At 42.6% G+C, this 27,506-nt stretch overlaps 1 protein-coding gene across 2 annotated transcripts in view; it reads right to left on the bottom strand.

The window, feature by feature from the left end:
• Nucleotides 1-27,506, bottom strand: part of PRKCB (protein kinase C beta) — a 311,182-nt gene that overhangs the window by 93,461 nt on the left and 190,215 nt on the right. For both annotated transcript variants that reach the window (XM_060122196.1, XM_060122195.1), the window contains exons 6-7: nt 2,316-2,472; nt 996-1,130 (exon numbers count right to left, since the gene is read on the bottom strand). In XM_060122196.1, coding sequence (XP_059978179.1) covers nt 996-1,130; nt 2,316-2,472 — 292 coding nt within the window. The remainder of the gene's footprint in view (nt 1-995; nt 1,131-2,315; nt 2,473-27,506) is intronic.

Below are 27,506 nucleotides of genomic sequence, written 5' to 3'. Positions count from 1 at the left end.
GACAAGGAAGTTGTAAGGAGGACGAGGGAAAGGATGTGAGGGCCCAGTGATCCATTCTCTTTCTTGCTAAACCAGTTTGATTTTGATTGTCTTTCACTTGTAACTGAAAAAGCCCTGAGCAGGGACCATTCAGAAATGAGACAATTTCTCTTAAAGAGATAGGAGCGCCCCTAACTACTACTTCTCCCAAAGTTCTAGTGCCAAGGTGGGCCATCTCTTCTGACTCCTTTACTCAGATAACTCCTTTACTCAGATAACTCCTTTACTCAGATAACTCCTTTACTCAGATAACTCCTTTACTCAGTAAATAACTGACAGATTTACTCAGAAGGAAACAGTTGCCAAAGAGGACTTATCCAGCCTCTCTGATGGGAACACTGGGGAAGCATTTTTTGCCATTAGAAGGGAATAAAGCAAAAATGTCAGAACAAAGGAGATTTTGCAGCTGACTATGACAGCAACCTTCCAGCACTTTTGTGACCAGGCTTGGTAAGCAGTCCCAATGAAGAAGCATCTTCTTAAGGAGTCAAAATCTGACAGTGGATGACACATATCTTCTGGGTAAAGCATGAGAGCCCTTTTAGTGCCCATGGGGCCTGTCAAGCCATATAATTGTGTAAAGTGGGGCAGCTGTAAAACAACAGGGACTGGTGAGGACTGTGGCAAATAGAAAATCCACATCCTGTCTAAAGGGGGTATTAACTATTCAACTGTCCTCATTTTTGCCCTCTAGGTCCAGATTTTTATAGGAAATGTCCTGATTTTGAAAATATTGGCAACTAGTTCTTTTCTTTTTCTGTTTTTCTTTTCTTCTTTTTTTTTTTTTTTGCATGAGGACTAAATAAAACTATCTATGAGGCAGAGCCAATCTACCAGCTTTCCCTTTGTGATTCTGCTTTAGTCTTTCACATTTAGGAGAAAAAGGGAAACATACTTGCTCCCACATTTTGATGGACCAAGCTGTACCGTGGCTTTCAAAGTGGAATTTCCCTTACCAGCCGTCAACACCAGCTTTCTGCAGCTCAGAAATCCCAAATGACAAAGATCCCATGAAGTCATTCCTGCTGGTCAGGTCCCAATCCCAAATCTCTACAGACAGTCTTCTGTCTTTGTCCGACTCTTTCAGCTGGCTGCAAGGAGAAAAAAAAAGAAGTCAGTGGAGGTTATGGTGATTTCTCAAGAGGATGAAATGTACAAGAGGACAAAGCCTGAAGGTAGGAATTTTTAAGGATTACAAGCTGTTGTAAGAAACATATTCAGTTTCCATCCCAGGCAAGCTCCCCAGGGAGGTAGAGCTTTTCCTGTTTTACAGCGGTTTAAACAGGTGGAGGGCCAAGGCCGGCTCTGACAGGGACAGTTCTAACTACTTCTGCTGCCTTATGTCCTAATAGGATCCATGATGTTCAGGAAATCCTACTGACACAGTCACTGTAAGAACTATAGATGTCAATCATATAATTGTGTGAGTGTTTGCACACATGCGGGTTGAGGATGAGGCTGAGGAAATGTATGAAGGAAAGAGTCTTGATGCTGTCAGTCTAGGGGAAATTGTTCTAGGGCATGTCCTTGACTGAGGCTGAGATAGGCCCCCAGTTTTGCCCTGAGAGGGGAAAGAAGGAACGAGGCATCACAAGGAATCATGCTTTTGGCCCATGGCTCTTGAAGTCAGACTGTCTGTCGCTGAATCCTGCTCCATTTGTTGTGGGACATTGGCCTGTGTTTTAATCGCTTTAAGCCCCGTTGGTAAAATGGGGATGAAATGACCAATGAAGCTAGATCACTTAATACAGTGCTCGTTATACATAGTACATGCTCAATAAATATCGGCTGATATATGTCATATCTGTTGGCCCAGATGCATCAAGAAGTGAACCCACATTATTGGAGCACTAGCCACGTAAAATCCTCCATGGCAGCTGGCAGAGAGCTCCCGGCAAGCTACAGGCCCAGCATTATCCACGCACCCAGCCCTAGAGAGGTCATCCCCACACCCTATGGGTTATGTCCCATGTTTGCCAAGACCCAGAGCTTCTCCCACAATTTGCCTTCACCTAGCAACACATCATACTATTTTCCATCCCACCCACTCTCCCACACCAGAGACATTCTCAGCAGTGTACAAAAAAAAATTCCAATTTTTACTTGGCTTGCAATGCAAAAATGCAGATGGAGGGAGGAAGGAAAGGAAGGAAGGAAGGAGGGAGGCAGGGAAGGAGCGAAGGAAAGAGAAGCTGGGAGAGGACCTCCCCAACCTCAGGTGGCCCACACAACCCAACCTGCACCACCCAGGCTGGGCTGCAATGATTTTAACTTACAATCTAAATGTCTCGTTCCACTCTGGGTTGAGGGAGCACTTGATGGTTTTGGTCTTCTGCTTGCTCTCACTCTTGGGATCAGGAATCAGTTTCAGTTTCACGTAAGGATCTGACAAGCCATTAGGGTCCATAGGTACAAGGTTTTTAGCATCTCTTACTAAAAACAGAAAAAGCAGTTTTAGCATTAATAGCCCCAGAATATTTAAGCACCAGCTACTGATAGTTGTAGAACCTGTGAAAAGATCATTGGCATCACACTTACTTAACGGGAATTTTCATTTATTAACATCAACAGCTAAGAAGCGTACAAAGTGAGATAAACGGAACAGATGTAGACTCTGCTCTATATTGGTTTAAAATTGATTTCTGACTTTCATACTGCTCTCCCCACTCTGCCCCCTAGATTAACTATAAGTTCTCTAATCTTATTTTTCAAAAAGTCTACAAGAAAGATTGGCTTCTTCCATCTAGCATAATGCTTTCAAGGTTCAAACACATTGTACTTCATTTATGACTGAATAATACCCGCTTGTATGGATATATCAAGTTTTGTTTATCCATTCAACAGTGGATCAATATTTGGGCCATTCCCACCTTTTGGCTATTGTGAATAGTGCTGCTATGGACATGTGTATACTCTGACACAAAAGGTCACATATTCTATGAATCCATTTATAGAAAACATCCAGAACAGGTAAATCCAAAGAGACAGCAGACTAGTGGCTGCCAGGAGCTGGTGGGAGGTGGAATGGGGAGTTACTACCTAATGGTTATGGGGTTTCCTTTACAGGTGACAAAATTCCTCGGAACTAGATAGAAATGATGGTTGCACAACACTGTTCATGTACTAAATGCCACTGAGTTGTACACTTTAAAATGGTTAATTTTATGTTATATGCATTTTACCTGAATTCAAAAAGAAAAAGCTAAAAGGCAAAGAGTTGCCCTCTGAACCAAAGTGCAACTATTTTCCATGTAGCACCCATAACCAGTACCCAGACAGCCCACAGAGAGAAAAAGAGCAGCATTACCATTAGGCTCCACCCTCAACCAGCAACACCCCGGGTAAAGGAGGCTTAGAGAGGGGAGAGGAAGCAGAGGTCAGCAGTGCAGATGCAACTGGGAATAGGGAGGATAAGGCAGAATAAGACATCAACCTGGAGAAATGGGAAGAAGTTAATTAGGAGTCAGTTCAAAACCAGTAATGCAGGCAGCCAAGGGAAGGAATGTATTAGCAGACTCAATCTGCTAATCAGACTGTCTGCGAGAAGGCTAGTAGATAATGACTCCTACCAGGAATGCAAAGACGGTTCAACCTTAGAAATCTATTATTAAGATATTCATCATGTTTATAGGTCAAAGGAGAAAACCATAGGATCACTGCAATTAGCTAGAAGTAACAGGAAATTTTCTTCACAGGATAAAGGATATCTGAAATAATAGACACCAAAGTTAATGATAAATGCAGTCCCATTAAAGTCAGGAATAAGACAAAGATACCCATTACCACAGCCATCATTCAACATCTTTTCTAAGTATTGCATACGTGTAATAAGATAACAGAAACAGAAATGTAGGGGTAAAGCATCCCCCATTCCCTGCAACCTTTGCTTCCACCCCCATCACCTCCTACCTGCTGCTTATCATCCAGCAATTACACTACTTTCTCTTTTTTTTGTGGTACGCGGCCCTCTCACTGTTGTGGCCTCTCCCGTTGCGGAGCACAGGCTCCGGACGCGCAGGCTCAGCGGCCATGGCTCACGGGCCCAGCCGCTCCGCGGCATGTGGGATCCTCCCAGACCAGGGCACGAACCCATGTCCCCTGCATCGGCAGGCGGACTCTCAACCACTGCGCCACCAGGGAAGCCCTACACTACTTTCTTAAACTCAGTTTCATGTACCCCACGATCTTATGCCACTTCCCATTTTCCAGCTCATTAACTCTAGTACCCCACTGCTACAGGCCTTTCATCACCAATCAGTCTACTGAGCACAATATGTTTTCTCTTTCTCCCCATTCCCTCTTGCCTTTACTCCATTCACCCCCAGTTTAGAGTTTTGGGTGCATTATAATCACTCCCTGAAAGTACTGTCAACTCCCTTACTCCTCTTTCTTTCCATTTTATCTGACAAACACAGCCTTAGTTAAATTCAAATATTTTCCCTTTATTTTCCTACATGCAAGCAGCTAACCACTGCTAGGGATGGGAGTCAGGGGAGGCTCACTTGTCTAAGATCATATAGCTAGTAAAGGGTTGAGACTGAATAAATGAAATGAGGAAAGGGCTGGGTGGACTGTCTGAGGAGTGACAAGGGACCCCGGGACGCAAGTTGTAACTTATTCTGCATTGACACTGTTCTGCACTCTAGTACATGGCCCTTTCTTCCATTTATCCACGGGTTGAATTCATGTTCCACCTCAGCTTGCAAGTTGTATCTCATTTTTGCACCAAAAGCAAGAATTTTTCCTCTTTGATTTGGTTAAGCTCAATAAGCAGGTCCCCGGGGCTTCCCTGGTGGCGCAGTGCTTGAGAATCTGCCTGCTAATGCAGGGCACACAGGTTCGAGCCCTGGTCTGGGAGGATCCCACATGCCACAGAGTGGCTGGGCCCGTGAGCCATAACTACTGAGCCTGCGCGCCTGGAGCCTGTGCTCCGCAACAGGAGAGGCCGCGATAGTGAGAGGCACGCGCACCGCAATGAAGAGTGGCCCCCGCTTGCCACAACTAGAGAAAGCCCTCGCACAGAATCGAAGACGCAACATGGCAAAAATTAATTAATTAATTAATAAACTCCTACCCCCAACATCTTATTTAAATAAATAAATAAGCAGGTCCCTAATGTGTTAGGCATTCTGCTAGGTACTGGTGACAGGGGGGCCAACATAAGATGTTGATCCTGTCCCCAAGGGATATATGAAACCAAATTTATTCAAAGTATAGTTGATTTCTAATGAGACAGTAGCCAGGTCATATAGTGTAGTGGATACAGGGCTATAAGGTGCCAGGGTCTGCATCTTGCCTAGCAGGTGTTTCACATTTTTAAACCTCAAATTCTTGATCCGTGAAATGGAGATAATACATGCCTCATTGGGTTATTATAAGAGTACAGTCAGACAAGGAATATACATGTTTAGCACAGAACCTGGCACCTAGGGAATAGTCAATAAATGCTAGCTATATTATTGCTATTTCACTGTTCTTAAAATTCATATGCAGTGCCCCTTGTGCCACATTTGTCTATTTTTATTATGAAGACTTAACCATTTCCAAACAGACTGATATTAAACAGAACCACTTGTGGTTTTCCTCCTTGAGAATAATGCATCCGACTTTTCCATTTGAACCCTTCTAGAGGAATGCTCCTCAACCGTCAGCGTGGATAAGGGTCACCTGGAGGACTCGCAAGACACGTATTCCCACAGATACCTTCTGATTCAGTAAGTCTGGAGTGACACCTGCTCATTTGTTTCCCTATCAAGTTCCCAGGCGATGCTGATGCTGCTAGCCCACAGAGCACACATTAGGTAAAACTTTCCCAGAGGATATAATTTCTTAATATCCCCATGCATTTCCCCCATGGAATACAATCTCCAACTGTTACTTTCATTTCTTGAGCCTTCCAAGGAAGCACGTGCCAGTTTCTAGGCTGGGATCTTGGAACGACACATCCATCACTCCAGGGAGCTGCATAAAAACATGGTTTGAGATGCTCTGAAGTGCAAGAAACTTGTCTGTCTGGTTGATTGGCAACACATATGCAAGTGGAAACAGCGTCTTTCTTCAAAGACCACGCTCCCTCCCCTGTCTTATGAACTGACACCACAGGACAATCACCAGGACATTCCTCTCTTTAAGTTTGCAACCTCACAGCTCTTTCAGAGTGCTCTTTGCAGGACAAGTGTATGTTGTATTCTTGAGCCAATCTCATAACTAATGGTTTAAGAATGACCTCTCCCTGGGCATCTACTTCCCCTGAACCAAACATTCCTAACTGAGGCATGACTCCATCTTTCCCCCAACCCTTATAGAACCCTTTCTTCTACTTCTGTCCTTTTGGGTCTCTCCTCTACCAAAGGGGCCAAAAATTTCTGTGGAAAGGTACGGAACAGAATTGATTCTGGGACTGTTCATATCTCCAAGAGCTCTGGCTCCTAGAGCCACTGTATCATGAGCAGTTGACAGTAGCTGCAGGCTAAGATCCAAACGCCTGTCCCTCCTGAAGCTTTTCAAAGTACAGTCATGTTTCCCAGCAGCAAGAGAGCTGCATATGTATCGAGAAAGCAAATCTCTCTAGACCACACTTGGCGAGACTGACTTTGATTTTTCTTGATGAATGTTTCTTTACTATCTTTGTTGAAATTCAGCCAGCCCAGATGGTACAAAATGCTTCACACAAAGCAGAAATAGCAACCTTCCCCCCTGGTGGAAGTCTGCTAAGTGCACAGGAGAAAAGTGTCCCAATCAAGAGAACATTGCTTGCCTTGGAAGTGAAGCTGGCTGGGGGGTAAGATCTGGCTGTTTCCATCAAAGGGCCTTCAGAGCAAATGAGGCCTCTGCATCCTGGTGCAAGTTACCTAACACGGTGCTGAATCCATAAAAGACAGCACTACTGTTAACTATTTTCCTAAGAATCGTTCTTCACCAAGAACTTTCCTAGTCTTTTTTTTTGAACCAACTATTGGAAAGTCTGAATAACTGTGTTGCTTTACAGCCATTATCCTACACTGTGTGAACCAGGAGCTTCTCTTTATTAACTCCTTTTGAAGGTCCTTTCTTCAACATCACGAGTCCTCATTTGTCCTCGCTACATGTCCTCAGAACAGTTATTCAAAGCAACACACACCAACATTAAGTTATGTTTGAGGATGTTGGCAATGACAAAAAGTAGGAAATAATCTGAGTGCCCATCCACAGGGGAAGGGGTGAATAATCTACCGCATATTCACACTGTGAAATACGAGGTACATGTCAATAACACGGGCTATCTACATGCACTAACACGTTGAAGAAAACAGCAAGATGAAGATAGACAATTACAGTATAACGCTTCTTTATTTAAGAAAAAGGTCTGAGGACATCAGTGGTTCCATTGATGAACTCTGGATCGGGACTGTGAATTAGATAATAGCATTGGGTCAATGTTACACTTCCTGAGTTGTATAACTATACGTATGCAAGACAATGTCCTTGTTCTTGGGAAATACACACTGAAGTATTTAGGGGCAAATGAGAACCATGACTCCAACCTATTCTCAGATGGCTGGGAAAAAATATACAAACACAGGGCTCCCCTGGTGGCGCAGTGGTTGAGAGTCTGCCTGCCGATGCAGGGGACATGGGTTCGTGCCCCGGTCCAGGAAGATCCCACGTGCCGCGGAGCAGCTGGGTCCATGAGACATGGCTGCTGAGCCTGCGCATCCAGAGCCTGTGCTCCTCAACGGGAGAGGCCACAACAGTGAGAGGCCCGCGTAGCGCAAAAAAAAAAAAAAAAAAAAATATATATATATATATACACACACACACACATATAAAAATATTTAACAGAGAGAATGATAAACCAAATGTAGCAAGATATGAACAAGTGGTAAATCAAATCAGGTAAAGAGCATACAGATATTCCTTGCACTGTTCTTGCAACTTTTCTGTAACTTTGAGATTATGTCAAAATAAAAAGTTTTAAAAAACAAGGCCCTCCAAATCTTCAAGAGACAAGTATAATAAAATAAATTTTCTACAAGGTCATATATGAATGTAAATATATAGAAAAGAGTCTGGAAGGATAAACCCAAAATTGGCTTGAAGTTAACGGTTACATCTGTGGAAGAGGTAAAGGAATCTGGTTTGGGGGCTGTGGGCAAAAGAGACGTCAGCCTTAACTGTCATATTCTGAATTTATTACAAGGAGAATGTATTCTTGTATTAACTGTGTTATTAAAACTTAGTTTAAAAAACAATTCAGTTGTGGTGCATCTACAGCCTCCGAGAATCCATTGTTCTGGCCTTCAGAGACCCGCACCCTGTTCCCCAGAGACTTTTTAGAGCAACTAGGTCTGCAAAGATCATGGTTTGAATCCCTGAGCCCTTGGTGAACAATGCACAGACCCAGATCAGCTGGATGCCCCCAGCACATATCCCAGAATCAAAGCAGGGTTGGAGGAAAGAGGCTAAACAGGTGAAAAATTTCAGAACCATCCACCTATTCTAGCTCTCCTGCTCTGCATCCCCCTCCTTCCATTCCAGTGACCTCCAGATGGATGACAGTTCACTGGACCTTTGGTCAACCCGAAATCCCTCCACACTGCCCTGCTACACCTTCTTAAGTTGCAAGCTTCTTCAGCCCTCGACTCCTAGATCCGCATCCTTTTGATTCCTGTTCACTTATTACTTCTTCTAACCTCAGGGTTCTCTGATGCTACAGCTTTGGGGAGCCATGGATCCATCAGAATCCCCTTCCAGTCATCTTAACTGGCCATCCCTGGCCTCATCTGATGGAATCTGATTACAAAGTAAGCAAACCTGGGGTCTTTGGGCAGCCCACATGCAGCATCTAAGGCATCCCAAGCACATCGTGGCCAAAGGCTCCTAGAACAGCTGGCTTCCCGTCACTGCTGGCAATGGTACAGTTATCACACATCCGTTTATTTGTGTTGAGACAGACTTCCAGCTGGGACCGTCACAGTGTCTGTCTGGAAGACAGTCTGTCAAGCCAAGGCAAGTGAAACGATGATGGGGAGCTAATGCCGGTGAATCAGGACCCAAGTTAGCAACAGTTCGACTCTGGAGTCACACACACCTTCAGGTCTGAATCCTGCCTCTGCCTTTACTCTCACTAACGCCCTTAAGTAAAAAGACTTCTCTGAGCCTGAGTTCCCCTGTCTTCGAAACGCTGATAAAGTCACATACAACTCAAAGGGATGTGCGATAATTATAGGATGGCCATCCATGCCAGTTTACCCAGAGCAGCCTCAGTCTCTATCTGTTGTCCTTTTACTCTCAAGAGAGTCCAGTTTGGACAATAAATTATACGGTTCCCCTAATTATAGAGGATAATGGTGTTGAAGTATAGTGTAAAGCACATGGCAGAGGTTCAACAAACGTTGATTTCCTTTCTCCTTTGAGAGAATTTAGATCAAATTATATAACTATTAAGATCCATTTCAAGGTTAAAAGAGCATCTCTCCAATGTGATTTTCATATAAATGAACCTAGAGGAGGTAGTCAGAGAATGATAGATGATCTGAAGCCAAATGTGATAGATTCCTTCCTTCTTCTTATATTATGGCTTCCTCTCCATCCCAGTCCAGCCACCTGGAGTCTCACCTGGAATGGCTCTTCCTCTGAACTCCCCAATAACCTTTCATCCTTTTAATCCCCTGCTCCCTTTACACCAATTTTTTTTTAACCTCATCAAACTCTCAGATCCCTCAACTCTTTCCTTTCCTCCGGTCCATCAGTGTGCGCCTGAGTTATTACTTTTTTCCTAACCCTACCAATATGGAAAGCCCTCCAATCACTTCTGGCCACAGGCTTAAATATTTTGTCTTTTCAACAACATCCTATCTGCATACCTCAGACCATCAGTGATATACGGCTTAGAGAGTGCCCCTGGAGAAAGTGGGGGCGTGATGCATGACCCACTCAGGATCTCCAACCACACCTTGGCCCTCCACAGCACCTGTCAACCCTACTGGGTGTGCCCAGTCAACCCCCCTCTCATTCTCGACAGAAGCAATTTCAAGACCTCATCATTTTAAGGCTCCCACCTGATTCCCGCTCCATCTTGTTCATCTGAGGATCTTCTGCATTATGTTTGTGTCATGAATTTCTAGTTCTATTATGTTTTCATCAGAAAATGTGGGCTGAGCCATTTCTGGGGCATTTTGTGAAGAATTTCGTAAGGTTTGCACTGCAAGCTAACATATCCCCAATTTTGTGCATACTAGGGAAAAAGGTGTTTCTCTTATGGAAGGGTTCAGGCTTCAAGATAGAGGTATTGGACACTCACTTTAATTATATTATTTAAGTTATCTATATCCATATTTTTTTATCTTTTATCTGTCAAAGACTGACAAAGTATGTTTTAAAACCCTCCTGTGATGGTATTTCTATAAATTTCTCCTTTCATTTCTAGCAGTTTTTGCTTTCATGTATTTTGACCCTGTGTGACTTGAGACTCATGACTATTTTTTGGTCTTGGATTTTGTGTTTCATTCTTAAAAAATTCTTTTTATGCAGTTTATTATTTGTTTGTCTGGAACTCTACTCTCAATATAGGTGTTTTTCCATTTAGCTGGTCTTTTCTCCAGGAACATCTGATTCCATTTACCTGTGGATCAATGCTGTTTGTCCTCTACATCTTTTTTTTTTTTTTTTCATGATTGTAGTCATTTCTTTGTCCCTTTTCCCTGCCACCTGGAAGTACTCCTTAAGCTTGTTTCCATATTACTGATAATATTTTCTGCAGTCAGCATTCCTCTATTTACTGTTTCTACGCATTTTAATTTACTTTATTTTTTACATTACTTTTTATTATCGTAACATCAGCTCCTTCTTGCTCACACCTTCCCCTGAGCCAGCTCCTCTTTCATTTCAGGCTATTGCCTTACCTTCTGTCCTCCCCTGCTCTCAGTGTCTCTCTCTCTTCCTCCCTCCCTCCCACCCTCCTTTCCTCTCCTTATCTTTTATCTGTTTATTTTCTGCCTAGGCATTTAATTTTTTTAATTAAATACAGCATACAGTAATACTGACTTTTTTATTTTGGTGTATAGTTTTCTGAATTTTGACACATGTATAGATTCATGTAACCACCACACTACCAGGATACAGAACAATTCTATCATTCCAGAAAAAACCCCTTGTGTTGCTGCTTCGTAGCTACAAACTGCCCCCTCCCTCAGCCCCTAGCAATCGATGATCTATTTCTCATTTACTACAGTTTTATCTTTTTAAGAATGGTATATCCATGGAATCATACAGTATGAAACCTTCTGAGATTGGCTTCTCTAACTCAGCAAAATTCCTTTGAGAGTGAGCCAAGTTGTACGTATGAACAGTTAATTCCCTTCTATTGATGAGGAATATTCCACTGTATGGATGTACCACAGTTAGTTTATCCATTCACCTGTTCAAGGACATTTGAGTGGTCTCTAGTTTTTGTTGATTATGATAGAGCTGTGCAACTATTCATGTTTTCGTATGAACAAAAAGTTTCATTTCTCTAGGGTAAATTCCTAGGAGTCAGATCATTAAGTCATATGGTAAATGTATGTATACATACATACATACATATGTATATGTCAAAAGGTTTTCCAGAGTGACTGTACCATTCTGCATTCCCACTAGCAATGAATGAAAGTTCCTCTCACCCTGCATCCTGCCAGCGCACTGTATTCACAGTATTTATTATCGTTATCATTTTAGCCATTCTAATACGTGTACAGTGGTATTTCATTGTGGCTTTAATTTGTATTTCCCTAATTTCTAGTGATACTGAATATCTTCTTGCGAATGAATTTGCCATGTTTATATCGTCTTTGGTGGTGTGTTGGTTTGAGTCTTCGGACCATCTTTTTCGTGGGGTTGTTTTCATACTTATGACTCTGAGAGTTCTTTACTCTGGATTCAGGTCCTTTGTCAGATGTGTGATTTGCAAATATTTTCTTCCAGTTTGTAGCTTGTCTTTTCATTCTATAACAGTGTCTTTTGCAGAGCATACTTTTTTAAAAATTTTAATAAGGTCCAAATAATCATTTTTTTCTTTTACCAGTCATGTTTTTAGTGCCATGTTTGAGAATTCTTTGTTTAACTCCAGGTCATAAAAATTTTCTCCTGTTTCTACCTTTATATTTTACATTCAGATCTATAATCCATTTTGAGTTCATTCTTATAGAAGGTATGAAGTGGAAGGTGAGGCTCATTTTGTTTGCATAGGGATGCCCAATCTTTCCAACATCACTTGCTGAAAGACTGGATAGTCTTTCCATTTCTTTGTTTTTATACTTAAAAAAAAAAAATCAATGGGCCATATCTGTGTGGGTATATATCTGGACTCTCTATTCTGTTCCAGTCATTTATGTATCTATCCCTTTACCAAAATCACACTGCCTGATTACTGAAGCTTTACATAGTTAAGTCTTAAGATTGAGTACTACGATTCTGCCAACTCTATTCTTCACCTTAAAAATTGTTTTGGACCTTCTAGTTCTTTGACCTTTCCATTAAATTTTAGAATCACCTTGTCCATATCAATAAAAAAAAAATCCTGCTGAGATTTTGATTGGAAATTCATTAAGTCTACGGATCAATCTGAAGAACTGACAACTTTACTGTATGCTGAGTCTTCAAACACGGTATGTCTTTTCATATATTTAGGTATTCTTTGATTTCATGCAGTGTTTTATAATTTTCAGCATACAGATCCTAGACATGTTTTGTTAGATTTGTAACAAAATATTTCATTTGTTTTGAAATTATTGTAAATGGTGTTTTTAAAATTTGAGTTTCTAATTGTTAACGGTTGATATATAAAAATACAAATGATTTTTATGTGTTCACCTTATATCTTGCAATTTAACTCATTAGTTCTTGGAGGTTTTTTGGGAGATTCTTTTGGATTTTCTACATAGACCATCATTTTCTATGTACAGAGACAGTTTTGTTTTTTCCCCTCCAATCTGTATTTTTCAACCTGTTTTTCCAATCTTTTATTTTTATTCTCTTACTACACCAGCTAGATCTTCCAGTATGATGCTGAATAGAGTGGGTGAGGGTGGACATCCTTGTCTTGTTTCATAGCTTAGGGGGAAAGCATGCTGTCTTTCATTATTAAGTACCTTGTAGACTCTTCTCTAGATGTCCTTTATAACATCAAGAAAGCTTCCTTCCATTTCTACTCTGCTGAGAACTTTTATCATAAATGGATATTAAATCTTGTCAAGTGCTTCTTCTTTCTTTAGATTATGAACATAGTGGAATACATTAATTGATTTTTTAATTATTGAACCAGCCTTGCATTCCCAGGATAAAATTTACTTGGTTGGGGTGTATTATTCTTTTTACATATTTCTGGGTTTGCTTTCCTAATATTTTGTTGAAGATTTTTGTATTTATGGTCATAAGGGATAACTGTAGTTTTCTTGTACTGTTTTTGTCTGACTTTGGTATCGGGGTAATGCTATCCTCATAAAATAAGTTAGCAAGTGTTCCCTACTCTTCTGTTTTCTAAAAGAATCCGTGTCATTTCCTTTTTAAATGTCTGGTAGAATTCCACAATATAAATCTCATTCCAAGCACTTCTTTATCTGGACTCCACAAATTCTGATGTGTTGCATTTTCATTTTCTTTCATGGGTTCAAATTATTTTCTAATTTTCCTTGAGATTTCCTCTTTGAACCACAGAGTAAGTAGAAGTTTGCTTTTTAATTTCCACATTTTTCCAGGGGCCCTACTCCCATGATTTTAATTTCTACCTAAAAGCTCTTTACTGAGCTTTATAACAGAACACACAACTGTCTACCATATATCTGGTACTGGATACCCCATAAGTACATCAACCCAAAGCATGTCCAAGAATACTCACTCTCATGAAATAAGTCAGAAAGAGAAAAATAAATACCGTATGCTAACACACATATATGGAATCTAAAAAAAAAAAAAAAGGTTCTGAAGAACCTAGGGGCAGGACAGGAATAAAGACACAGACGTCGAGAATGGACTTGAGGACATGGGGAGGGGGAAGGGTAAGCTGGGACGAAGTGAGAGAGTGGCATGGACATATATACACTACCAAATGTAAAATAGCTAGCTAGCTTGTGGGAAGCAGCCGCATAGCACAGGGAGATCAGCTCGGTGCTTTGTGTCCACCTAGAGGGGTGGGACAGGGAGGGTGGGAGGGAGATGCAAGAAGGAGGGGATATGGGGATATATGTATATGTATAGCTGATTTACTTTGTTATAAAGCAGAAACTAACACCCCATTGTAAAGCAATTATACTCCAATAAAGATGTTAAAAAAGAGAGAAAACTTTCATGTGAACCACTAAAAAGGAAGAAATGAAAATGAAGTTTTTTAAACATTCTTTTCTAAAAAAAAAAAAAAAAACTTCCTCCCTGTCATTATCCCCCCATCCCCCACCCACCTACCAGCATACAGAGCAGAGCATACGTGCTGCCCCTCTTTCAATGCCATCATTGATGAGTGCTTAACCATTCAACCAACTGTGGTGAGAAATCTGGAAATCACCTTGGTCGCCTCCCCTCGGTAAAATCTTTGACTGTGTACTATTCATTCTGCCTCTTCATCATTTTATGTACCTGAGCCCTTCTTACTATCCACACTGTTACCACCTTAACAATAATAATTGTGTCATAGGGTTATGTGATTACTAAGTTATATCTGAAGCCTGTAAAGTGCCTGGTATTGTCCTTGGCAGGTAATGAGTGATGGGTAAACAGCAATTGCACATGGTTGTTGTCTGCGAATTCCTTTTTTCTCTCCTAGCTGGTTTCTCCCCTACAGTCTCGCTCCTTTCTGCGCTTCCTCCACGCCCCTACATCAAAGAGATCTTTCAAAACCTCAAGTCTGATTACAAGCTCTCTAAACAAAACGCTTCATAGTTTTAGAAAATCTATTAACATTATTCACTATAAAACTAGGTCAAAGGAGAAAAAACATGTAATTATCTCAAAAAATGACAAAAAAGACAAGTGACAAAATTTAATAAATCATTCTTTCTTTTAACCCTTAGAAAAATAGGAAGAGATACATGTTTTTCTTGGTGTGATAAATGTATCAAAGGCTTTCATCGTGCTTACTGGTGAAACTCTAGAGGCATTTCTAGTTCCCTTAAGGCCACAATCAAATTAAAAATGCCTACCATCACCACTATAATTTAACATTATTCTGGAAGTACCAACCAATACAATTACATAAAAGAAAAATATTAAGAGGCTTAGATGTTGGAAAAGAGAAGACAAAATTAGCTTGTATTGTCTCAACTGTATCTTAGAGAAATTCTTCAGAAATTCTCAACTGTATCTTAGAGAGATTCTTCAGAATTTCTTAGAGAAATTCTACCAACCAATACAATTACATAAAAGAAAAATATTAAGAGGCTTAGATGTTGGAAAAGAGAAGACGAAATTAGCTTGTATTGTCTCAACTGTATCTTAGAGAAATTCTTCAGTGGTTCTGGCAAGCGATTGACACTCTCTGGTTTGCAGCCCTGATAAATTTTTCCCTTTTTTAATCTCTTAGTCACTCAGTGGGAATTTGGAAGAAGGAGAAGTTAAATATATGGTCTCAGTTGAGCATGAATTACTTTTTTAATTTTAAAAAGTTACTCTAGGGCTTCCCTGGTGGTACAGTGGTTAAGAATCCGCCTGCCAACTCAGGGGACACAGGTTCAAGCCCTGGTCTGGGAAGATCCCACATGCCGCGGAGCAACTAAGCCCACACACCACAACCACTGAAGCCCGCGTGCCTAGAGCCCATGCTCTGAAACAAGAGAAGCCACCGCAATGAGAAGCCCGCGCACCGCAACGAAGAGTAGCCCCCGCTCGCCGCAACTAGAGAAAGCCCGCGTGTAGCAATGAAGACCCAACGCAGCCAAAAATAAATAAAAATAAAATAAATAAATTTATTTTTAAAAAATAATTTTAAAAAAATTAAAAAGTTACTCTAAATCTGGGAGAAAAAATTCTTTGCTTAATGGGAGGCCAGTCTTGTGCACAATTACGCTCAACAAACTTGAATTGGATACAACTTGGGTGCCCCGAGACCCAGTCAGCTGATTCCCCCAAGCTCGGAGTCTGTCCATCACTGCCAAAACCATGCAACTTTCATGCTCTGTAACTGGTTTGTTCTTAGAGCCAGAAACTTGGAAAGCTGGGCATTCTATAATCCACTGAACCCAGTTTAGTGTCTTCTATTTTCTACAGAGGTTACCCTGGTCATTCAGGGTCTTGCAATTCCCAGGGCTGCTCTGCACCTGTTATGACTCTATACAGCCTCAACCCCTAGAGGTCCAGAGACCACTCCACTCCCCAGAGAGGATCTGGGTTAGTCACCCTTTGAGATCTCACAAGCGCAGCCTCCTAGTGCCTGGCACTCCCCAGTGGTGTGGGCGATGTCACCGGACCCCCCTGGCGATGCAGGGAGAGTGTGCAGGGATTCATGTAGATAGAGGAGGCGCTCTTCAGACCAGCTTGGAAAAACAAGAATAAACCCTGTCCCCATGAACACCTGTTCCCCTCAGGCTGGCCCTGGGGGTCTGTCCTATGCCTAGGACAGACGGTTTGTGAGTAAGGCACCCAATAAGCTAGCTTTATTTCTTGCTTGGAGACCAACTCATGCCTCAAGTTGAGAGAAAACACACAGACGAGGCTTTCGGCTTCTCTGCCTGCATCCTCAGGACAGGAACCCTGATGGTGTGCCTGTGCCCAGCACCCCACCCCTCCACCAACCCGTGCTGAGCAAATGCAGCAGAGGCACCGGGAGGGTGGCGTCCAAACCCTGAGCTGCAGCGGCTGAGGACATGGCTTTGGGCGCTGCTTCACAATGTGATTATTTCTAAAGATGTGACATAAATACTAACATGGGGTCCCTGGAGCTGCAGAGTCACTACTTGGCAACTTAATTTCGACATTCAATCAAAACTGTCCGTCGGCGGCTCTGTGCAGCCCAAGTAGCAATGGCCAGAAGCCCCACAATCTGCTCTCTAAGTGATGGGTTTAATTTCCAGAGGCTCGGGACAAAAGCCTTCCAGCTCTGAGGAAGGCAGGCTTAACCTCCCTTCTCTAGAGAACCGGTGCATATTTTCTCATTTCTTCAATGGGCGCCCCGGTTTGATAGAAGAGTCCTATCTACATTAACCACATCACTGAATCATGGGACCCAACGGATTTTTTAAAACCCGACAGCCACATTCTCACGCCATGTTCCCCAGGCAGTCAGAGGAAAGGGCTGTCATTTGAAGATAAGTTTTCTGCTTCTTCTACTGTCATTTGGGGATGATGAGGGAAGAAAACATCTGTTCAGAGAAGTCCCAACAGAGGAATATTCCCCCTTATGTACTGTCAAACATCCTCAATGGCACAGAAGCACTAAAAGAGGGAGAATTTTCCTGCTGGACCCATTTATCCTAAATGGATGGATGGATGATTAAAGCAATGGGTCTTAACCAGCCTGTAGGAAACAGGCATCCTTCCCACTTTCTTTTTATTTTAATTTTACCAAACTATTCATATCTCAAGGTCATTATAGCACCTACTAAATCCTCCCCACCTTCCCCCACTCTTCACCACTGTATGTAAACACACACACACACACATTATATTCAAAATACTTCCAAATGCCATAACCCAAGTGCCAACTAAACAGTACTGATGCCATCCTCAGAATTAGAACAGGGTCTTGAAGGCTCCTCGAGATGCCCAGGTGTGAACTTTAGTTGCTGGGCTGTGGGGAAGGTCCAGGGAGGATCTGGAGAGCAGCTGGGACAGCAGGGAGAGCCACCTCAGGAGGGTCACAGCTACTTGTCAGCTGGTACGGAGCATAATCTGGAAGAATGTCCTAGTTGCCCTCAGACACTCATTCATGCACATCCGATGACCATCTAGAAAAGGGCACACAGCTGGCGTGGGGAGAATTTTCTTGCTTCTGGTCTATCACAGCCCCACCCCATGTCTCTGCCTGATACCCCAAGCTCAGCTCAGACTCAGGTGAACATTTCGGGGACTCTGCCCATCAGCAGGTGCTGTCCTCTGGCTGAGAACAAGCTCTACGATGTTTCTTTCTGCAGCTCAAACCACAAGTTTGAGGCACACTTGTGGCGGGTAATATGTTGAGGTTTTAAGCTTCTCCCACTTTGCACTTCATTGAATTCTGTCATTTATATCCCAAGGCCCTTTGCCCCAACCCAACCCAACCGTGCAGCTAGACCTGAGTCATTCATGCCTCAGGGAGAAAGTTGTCGGGTAGGACCCAGGGACAGAGGCAGCGCGTTCTCGGCTGTTCAGTTGTGAAAGCGTCTGTCTCTACTGTCCTCTCCATCAGACGTCAAAAGTAGAGCTCCAGGAGGGCAGGCAGAGCACAGGAGGCAGCAGAGATCACTCTTCGCTACTTGATCGGTCTCTCTGTTCTCCAGACTCCCAGTGAGCCCTACTTTCTCCTCCTTCAGCCAAGGCTCCTATACACCTCCCTTCACGAAACAGACCCCCAGGAGCACCGCCGCCTGCCTGTCTCCTGTCTCGGGAAGAGACAGAGTCCAAATCCCAAACAGGATTAGCTGGGACATATAAACAAGACTCGCACAACTGCCAACAAGCTCAAAACAACTCCCCTTCTTCCCTCACACCAGGAACTGAAAAGCGGTGTTCCAGAGAGAGGGTTCTCCAAGGGGGAAGGCGAGGGTGTCCCAGACCAGAAGCATCAGCATCTCCTGGGGACTTGATGCAAATGCAAATTCCCAGGCCCACCCCCCCACCACCACCCCCGACCTCCTGAGTCGGAAACTGATGGGAAGGGGAGGGGAGCCCAGCAATCTGGACTCTAATGCGCCCTCTAGGTTATTCTGCTGCACATTCAGGTGTGAGAACCACTGCTCTCGACCAGCACCATCCAACAGAAATTCCTGGGAGGACAGAAGTGTTTGCTGTCGCACATAGCAGCCACTAGCCACATGCGGCCTTTGAGTACATTTCACTTAATTTTAATCAATTTAAATGTAAGTAGCCACGTGTGACTAGTGGCTGCCATGCTGTAAGTACAGCTCAGACTGCTGCGTCAGCCGCCCTTCACCCTCTCTTCCTTCCAGGTCAGCCTGTGAGCTGCAGACAAATTAATCTTCCTAAAGCAAAGATCTTATTGTGTCATTCCCACTCAGAAAAAATCCTCAGTGACTCACCATTGCCTACTGATTTTAAGTCCATGCTCTTTTTTTTCTTCTTTAGGAAGCCAAAAATGATTTATTCCAAAATATGACAGAAATCAAGATTAAATCCTAACAGCTAGTGGCAAACGAGCTCTTACTACGAGCCAAGCACTAAGTGCTGTACGTGTTCTATCTCATGTAACCCACATGGAAATCTTACGACGTGTGTATTACTGTTCTCCCCATTTTACTGATGTGGAAACTGAGAGCTGAGGAGGTTAAATGTCTTTTCCAAGGTCGCATAGCTGGTTAACAGTAAAGGTGGGATTTGAACTCAGGCTGCCTGGCTCTAAAAACTGCACCCTTAACTGTGACATCACACTGCTGCTGAAAACGAGGCAGGTCAGACCTTTCCCCTCTGAGTGTGCCTCTTCTTGAATCCACAACTGTGCTCATATGTTCTGTGGCAGCAGCTTCCAGGTCTGTCTTAAACATAGCGCCTGCCCTTCTACAATGAACGAGCAAAAGCCACCTTCAGGGGTCTTGGGCTCCTTCAAGGGGAGATCAACATATTTCTCCCCAAGAGAGCATCCTTCCACCACCTCAGAAGGTGTATTGGGCACATTTTAGGTGCAGACAGCACATCATTCAGAAAAGTAGTTTAAAAATGATAGGGGGAAAATAGTGAACTTCAGACTAAGACAGGTAAAAAATGGTAAACCGGTTGAAGGCAGGTAGGATGCAAAAAGGTGAGCAATGGAAAGCAGTCTTTGGATTAGGAGAGGCTCTTGCACCTGGAAGCATTCCAATCCTACCCTCCACCACAGGGCTGACAGGCAAATACAGAGCAAGCAGTGCTACCCAGCAGAACGGACATAGCCAAAGCCCTGGAGTGGATCTGAATTCTCCCCCGGCCGCCGGATCAGACGTTAGCCTTTTCACTGCTGGATCAGGTCCAAGGGGTCCTGGAGAGGAGACCAAGGAGGCCAAGGAGGCAGAGGGCACTCAGCTTATTGATTATTTGCAAACTGATTTAGATGTTGTGACAACCAGCCTTGATCTAGATGACTGAGCATTACATGATTATCCTCTTCTTTAGAGTTAAAGATACTTGAGGTACCAAACAGTTGAGTTTTTAAACAGTCTTGAAAAGAGAGAGTTCAAGAAAGCAGATCGATGGTTGCCAGGGGCTGAGGGCAGAAGGGAATGGGGAATAACTGCTTAATGGGTATGCGGTTTCATTTTGGAGCGATGGGAATGTTTTGGAACTAGATAGAGGTGGTGGTTGTACACACTGTGAATGTACGAAATGCCCCTGAGTTGCGCACTCTAAAACGGTCAAGTTATACGTGCGTTTCATCTCAATAAATTAAAAAAAAACAAAAGAGAGAGCTAGAGAGTGGGTTAACCTGGAGCCAAACTACCAACAGCCCAGAAGAGAGCTGCAAGCTGAACTGGGCACCTTCGTGAAGATAACACCCCGGCGAGACCCTGGAGCAGGGCCCAAAGGCGCCTACGATCCCTCCAGAATGCGTCCACTGTGGTCACCGGCTCCTTTCCCCACTATAACTCTACAGCCTTTCCTGCCACTTCTTCCTCACATGTATCCCAAACTCCAGTCATACTCGACCGCTTGCTGCTCCCTGCAAGTTCCCGTCTCTGCAGGAGGAGACGGACACGATCTAGCGTCCAGAATCATGTCCCACAGCAACTTCCCAAGGGATACATGCAGAGTGGCTGAGCCAGGCAGATAGTCACTCTACTACACTAGGACCCTCACCCCAAATCCCAAGTACAACCAACAGCCCTGGTGAGTTGGGCCCGACCAACAGTTCTTAACTCTAGATACACATTAGAATCACTGGAAATTGGACGGGCTCTTTTTGCTTCCTTTCTCCTACTACTGTTTGTTTTCCTGGTAACTCAGAGAGAGTAGTGTCCCAAGCAGGAGATAAGCCCAGAGTCCTCTCCACTCCAGCTATCTGGAGCTCTGAGAGATCTGAAGACAGAGTAAACCTCAAATAGAAGCCCAAGAAAGAATATTATGGGTGTATCATGATGATGATGTCGTTAAGCTTCCCCTCATCTCTCTGAGCCCCACCAGCCCTCTAGCCAAGGCTCATGAACCAATAGCATCATCCAGGTCCTTAGCCTTGACCCACATCCCCACATCAGCCACGGCATAGACAGGAGTTTCCAACTCCCCCTGGAGGCCAGAGTGTGCACTACCCTCTACCCAGTGAGTTCCCTCCGTTGGCCCTTCGCTCATTCTGGCAGTTAGATCTCTAATGCCGCCTCTTCCCAGAAGCCTTTCTTGACTTCATCTGACCTACCAACAGGATTATTGCTTTCTTACGTTCAGCAGCACAATATATTTTAGGGATATGTTTGCTTGCCTTACTTGTTCTGTTGTATTTAATAGAACTCTTTAAGGGAAGGAACTGTGACTTTCTAGTATTTCTGGAAGGAGCACAGTACCATGGCTAAGAGCAGACCTGGATTTGAGTCCAAGTAATGCCATTTTCTAGTTGTGTGACCTTGGAAAGTTACTTAACCTCTGTGAGCCTCAGTTTCCTCATCTGTAATATGAGAACAGTCACCATGCCACCTCACCAGCCTGGGAGGGTTTAGGAGCTATAATGCATGCTAAGGGATCAAACCTATTATATACTCAAAAGCCTAGGCATTATTATTACTCTAACCCATTAAGTGCCTAGAACTGGGACATGTATTTTGTAGGTGCTCAGTATCTGATGATTCAATCAGAATAATTCCCTGATTTCCTGCCAGGTTAAAAGCTTCTGCTTCTATTGTGGTCACTTTTGTATTTCCAGCCCCAGCACAGCATCTGACATGTAGCAGATGGTGAATCAATGAATGAATTGATAAGGGATGAGTGAGATGTTCCCTTCTCTCCATGCCCTAAAACCACTGTAGAGCTCCAAGGGCAGCATGGGTCGGTGCCCCTCCTGTGGTTCCTCAGAACACCTTGTCCTGATGTCTGGCGCAGGACGTGTAACCCTTTACTGTGATTATCCATGTACCTGTCTTATTGATGGTGGTGACTCCAGAGCCCAGCACAGTGTGAGACACTCGCTGAAGGAGAGAATGACCATGAATCTTATCACCTTGGGAGGATCCCAAGGTCTCGAGCCCAGAGAGAATTTACAGGCTTTGTGATCTGGGTTGTTCTGGCCGAAGCTGCTGCCGATGCTGACAACATTCACTGAGCACATGTTATGTGCACTTTACACACATCACGGTATTGCCCGTCCCCAGAGCCTGAGTTCTTCACTTCCACACTTTGCCACCTCTCTCTGGGAGGCAGGAATCCAACCTGTTCAGAAGAGGCAAGTCTCGACTGATTTAAGAACAGACTGTTCCGGGAACTTCCGCTTCATTTGCCCCAAGATGTGGGGACTGGACTAAACTCTTCCTCCAGCACAGCGCCTCCTGCATTTCAAGGACCTGTATCTGATCTAAAGCCACTGTTCTTACCAAATTAGTAGAGTTGGAGAAGCTCAGTCAGAAAGCTAGAGATCCTGGGTTTTAATATAAACCCTGCCACTCAGTGCTATGCGCCCTAAATGTCACCGAACTGCTCAGTGACTCAGTCCCCTTGTCTAAGATATGGGGCTAACAACAGTCTCATAAGGATGTTGTAATAATTAAATGAAGTCGTGGAATGTCTGGCTCATGGTAAACATCCCGTATGTGCTAGGCTATTATTATTGGCTACTGTTCTGTATCAGTACTCCCATGAGATACTTATTGACTTTAACTTCACTGTCTTCATTCCCCAGAGTTCTTAGGGTCCCCCTACCAGGACCTAGAAGAAATGGGCATTCTTCACTCTGTCACTGATGCTCTCCCCAACCCCTCTTTTTAAAAAAGTTTTTTAAACTTAACTGCAGATGTAATGGAACCCAAAGTACATATTATCTTTGATTTTATCCTAAAATTCAATAATGCTTTAATTTGTACATTCACCTTCTGGTCTTTACCCACATTAACATTCAATTTTTACATAATTATAAAACCATACATCTATTTTATACTTTGCATTTTCACTTAACATCATACCACTTGGGGCGATGATGGAGTAGCTCACAGAAGCTCAGCACTCCAGCTGAGAACAACTATACCGGCCAGACAGATAAACAAACAAAATATTTTTTCAAGGAACTGGGATGTTAAAGGAATTGGAATTGAGATGAGCCCATTATTCTGTGTGCCACTTTTTCCTTTGGGGCAGAAGTCATTCTCAGCACAGGGCAAGAGGCTGAGAAGCCAGGCAGGCGGCGGCTACTAAGAAGCAGTTAGAAGCCTCAGGGCCAGGAATAGAACTGCCAGGGAAAGCAGGACTTGGGAGACCAAGATACCAGCGAGAAGAGAAGACCAAAGAAGCTAACTCGACCCTAAGCATCGGTTCTCCCTTGGGGCTTTGCCAATTCAAATACAGAGGTTGAGACACAAAACAGAAATCTGCTGACGGTTTCTGGCAGTCTCGTGGTGCTGGAGAAGCAAAATCTGGAGTGCAGGACCTTGCAAGGAGGAGGGCCCTAGGAAGTATTCAGCCTCACAATTGGAAACCTCTAGCGGCTCCATCATTGGACTGGGAATGAACCAGAGGAGGAAGATAACTTCATCCAAACCTCTTTGATTTGGCACATGAAATGACTGGAACTCAAACCAAAGTTCCAAATATGCCAAGAAATAGGACGAGAAGAAAAAACAGCCAATAGGACAGATCCACAGGTGACCCAGACACTGGATTTTAAAATAACTGTGATTGAGAGGATTTAAAAAAAAAAAAAAAAAAAAAGGATGACAATATGGAGAACTTCCCTAGAGAGCTATAACCTATAAAAAAAATGTGACATTTAGAATCTAAAATACAATAATTCCCAAACTGAGGGGAACTCTACAAACACCTGACCACGACTCCTCAAAACCGTCAAGATCATGAAAAACAAAGAAAGACTGAGAAATTGTCATGAACCAGAGGAACCTAAGAGGATATGACAACTAAATAAAACTTGGTATCTTGGATGGAAACCTGAAACAAATAAAGGATATTAATGAAAAATCTAGTTAACACCCAAATAAAGTCTGGAGTTTTGTTAACAGTAATGTACCGATTAATGTTAATTTCTGAGTTTTGACAAATGCACCATGATAAGGTAAGATGTTAACAACAGGGGAAACTGAGTGAAGGGTTTATGGGAACTCTGTACTATGTAACTTTTCCATATATCTAAACGTATTCTAAAATAAAAAGGTTTAATTAAAAATACAATAATTAAAACTAAGAACTCAATATAAGGGTTTAGCAGCAGATTAGAAGCCACTGGAAGGCATATTAGTGACTGGAAAAATAGCTCATTTAGAACCATCAGACTAGGGAATTCCCTTGTGGGGCAGTGGTTAGGACTCTGAGCTTCCACTGCAGGTGGCATGGGTTCGATCCCTGCTCAGGGAACTGAGATCCCACAAGCTGTGCCTGGAGTGGCCAAAAAGGAAAAAAAAGAAAGAAAGAAAGAAAAGGAAAAAAAAAACAAAATAGAACCATCAGACTAAAGCACAGAGAGCAAAAAGGATGGAATGTTTTGAAGACAGTGTCAGAGACCAGTGGAAAGGTCTAATCTATGTGTAATTGAAATCCAGGATGAAAAGAAGAGAAGGAATAGGGCAGAGAGTGGCCAAGAATTTTCCAATACTGATGAAAGATGTCAAGCTAAAAAATTCAAGAACAGAATAAATACGTATGTATGTACACACACACACACACACACACACACACACACACACACTCCTAAGAACATCATAATCAAACTGTTGAAAAATCAAAGATAAAGAGAAAATCAAAAGCAGCCAAATGAAAATAAGGCACATTACCTTCAAAGGAGTAAGAAAATAAGAATATGAATAAGAATAAGAACAATGGGGTAACATCTTTAAAGTGCTGACAGAAAACAACTCCCGACTTTGAATTCTATACGCAGCAAAAACATTCTTCAAAAGTGAATGTGAAATAAAGGTATTTTAAAATTTATTTCCAGCAGGCCCCAATTAAAGTAAACGTTTAAAGGGGTTCTTTACAGAGAAAGATAATGATTCCAGATGGAAATGTGAATATGTAGGAAGAAACAAACAAACAAAAAGGATATATTTGTAACTCTAAATTAATACTGATTGTACAAAGCAATAATAATAAAGTATAATTAAAATGACATGTAAAATTAAAACAGGGTGAGACAGGGTAAATGGAACTCAAATGTTTAAGGACCTAGGGTTATTTGGAAATATAATGGGCTCTAAAAAGTCAAGGATGTATGCTGAAATCTGCAGAGCCAACATAAAAATAATAACAATATATGGCTAACAAGTTAATGGAAGTGAAATGATAAAATATACTCAAGTGATTCAAAACGAGGCAAAAACGAAGAGAAAAAGGAATATAAAACACATGGGACAAATAAAAAATAAATAGGAAGATCACAGACATAAACTCAAATATATCAGCAATTACAGTTAATGAAAATGGTCTAAATGGTCAAATTAAAAATCAAATAGACTGGATTTTTAAATTATGCTTATAAGAGACACATCCTGAATATAAGGATTGAAAGCAAAGGGAAAAGAATATACATTTTTAAATGTTCTTCTTCCTTTCATTTTCAATCATTTTCACTTTACATATTTTTTTCTTTTGTCTTTTGATCTTTCCATATCCTTATATTTAGGTTTTTTTTCCTTTTCACTTCCAGTCACTCACTGTCAACCACTTTCATGAGAGAGAGAGAGAGGCAGAGAGGCAGAGAGACAGAGAGAGAGAGAGAGAGAGAGAGAGACAGTCTGGGAAAATCCCACATGCCGCGGAGCAACAAAGCCCGTGCGCCGCAACTACTGAGCCTGTGCTCTGGAGCCTGCAAGCCACAACTACTGAAGCCCGCGCACCTAGAGCCCGTGCTCCGCAACAAGAGAAGCCAGCGCAATGAGAAGCCCACGCACCACAACTAAGAGTAGGCCCTGCTCAGCACAACTAGAGAAAGCCCACGTGCAAGAACGAACACCCAACGCAGCCAAAAATAAAAAATAAATAAATTAAATAAAATCATCTTAAAAAAATAAAACAGGAAAATGCACAGTCGTAATAGGAGGCTTGAACATAACTCCTTCAGTAACAGAACGAGCAAGCAAGATAAAAATCAACAAAGATACCGAAGACATGAACAGCACAATGACACAACCTTAACCTAATTTACCCACATGAATACTACAACAACTGCAGAATATATATTCTTGACAAGTGCACAGAGAATATTTCCCAAAATTTCAAGAGGATGAAATGATGTGTGTTCCCTGACCACAGTGGAACCAAACTTAAAATCCATAACAAAAGATCATAAGAATATCCACAAATGTTTGAAAATTAAAGACACTTTTAAATAGCCCCTAGGAAAGAAGAAATCATAATAGAAATTCAAAAGCTTCAAACCTTGTGAAAGTCAGCTACAGCTGTGCTTAGAGGGAAAAGTTCATCTGAAAATCCATGATCTAAGTATCGCAAAACGTGAGAAAAAGAAGAGCAAATTAAACCCGTGCACTTTCCCATTGTGCTAGTTTTTTCCTCAAGTTCTCCTCCCCCATCATCTCCTGCCCTACCTTCTCTTCCTCCCCACACCCAACACCCACCCCAGCAAACCCAGACTGACAACCTGGTGTTTACCCTTCCACACCTTTCCCCCTGCAGTGACAATCACTTGGAAAGGAAGGGATCGGGAGAGTTATTCTACAAAAATGGAATCACATTGTACCTGTTACCCAGCAAAGTACTTTTCCTACCTCACAGTACATCTTGTCTATTTCTCCATGTCAATCAATTGAGAACTCACTCATTCTTTTCAAACTGCCTATTATACCACCGCATGCACGGACCACAAACTATTCAGCCACTCATTCTTCCATCAACAGGTGTTCAGGATGCTATTAGCTTTTTGCCACCACACAGATGCCATAAATACTCTTGGACGTCCTTCCCAGAGTCCTCAGAATTCCCTGAACAAAGCCTAGACAATAGGAACCCTCACACTCTGGCGCTGAAGTTCTCAAACATTCTTCCTGCCACATGAGCATTTCTGGAGGCTACACGCTCCTTTTCACGGGCACGCCCAGCATGAAACTCGGTTCCCCAAATCACAGGCTGCAAACTCTATTTCCTTCTTCCCTTATAAGCAAATGCAACCTAATGAAAGTATATCCAAGTAGGCTCGAGCAGGAAACAGAATTCAATTCAGATGGTTTAAGAGACTTTAA

The sequence above is a fragment of the Lagenorhynchus albirostris genome, chromosome 15, assembly GCF_949774975.1.
Source record: "Lagenorhynchus albirostris chromosome 15, mLagAlb1.1, whole genome shotgun sequence".
Taxonomy (NCBI): Eukaryota; Metazoa; Chordata; class Mammalia; order Artiodactyla; family Delphinidae; genus Lagenorhynchus; species Lagenorhynchus albirostris.
This window is presented reverse-complemented; position numbering and strand designations above follow the sequence as displayed.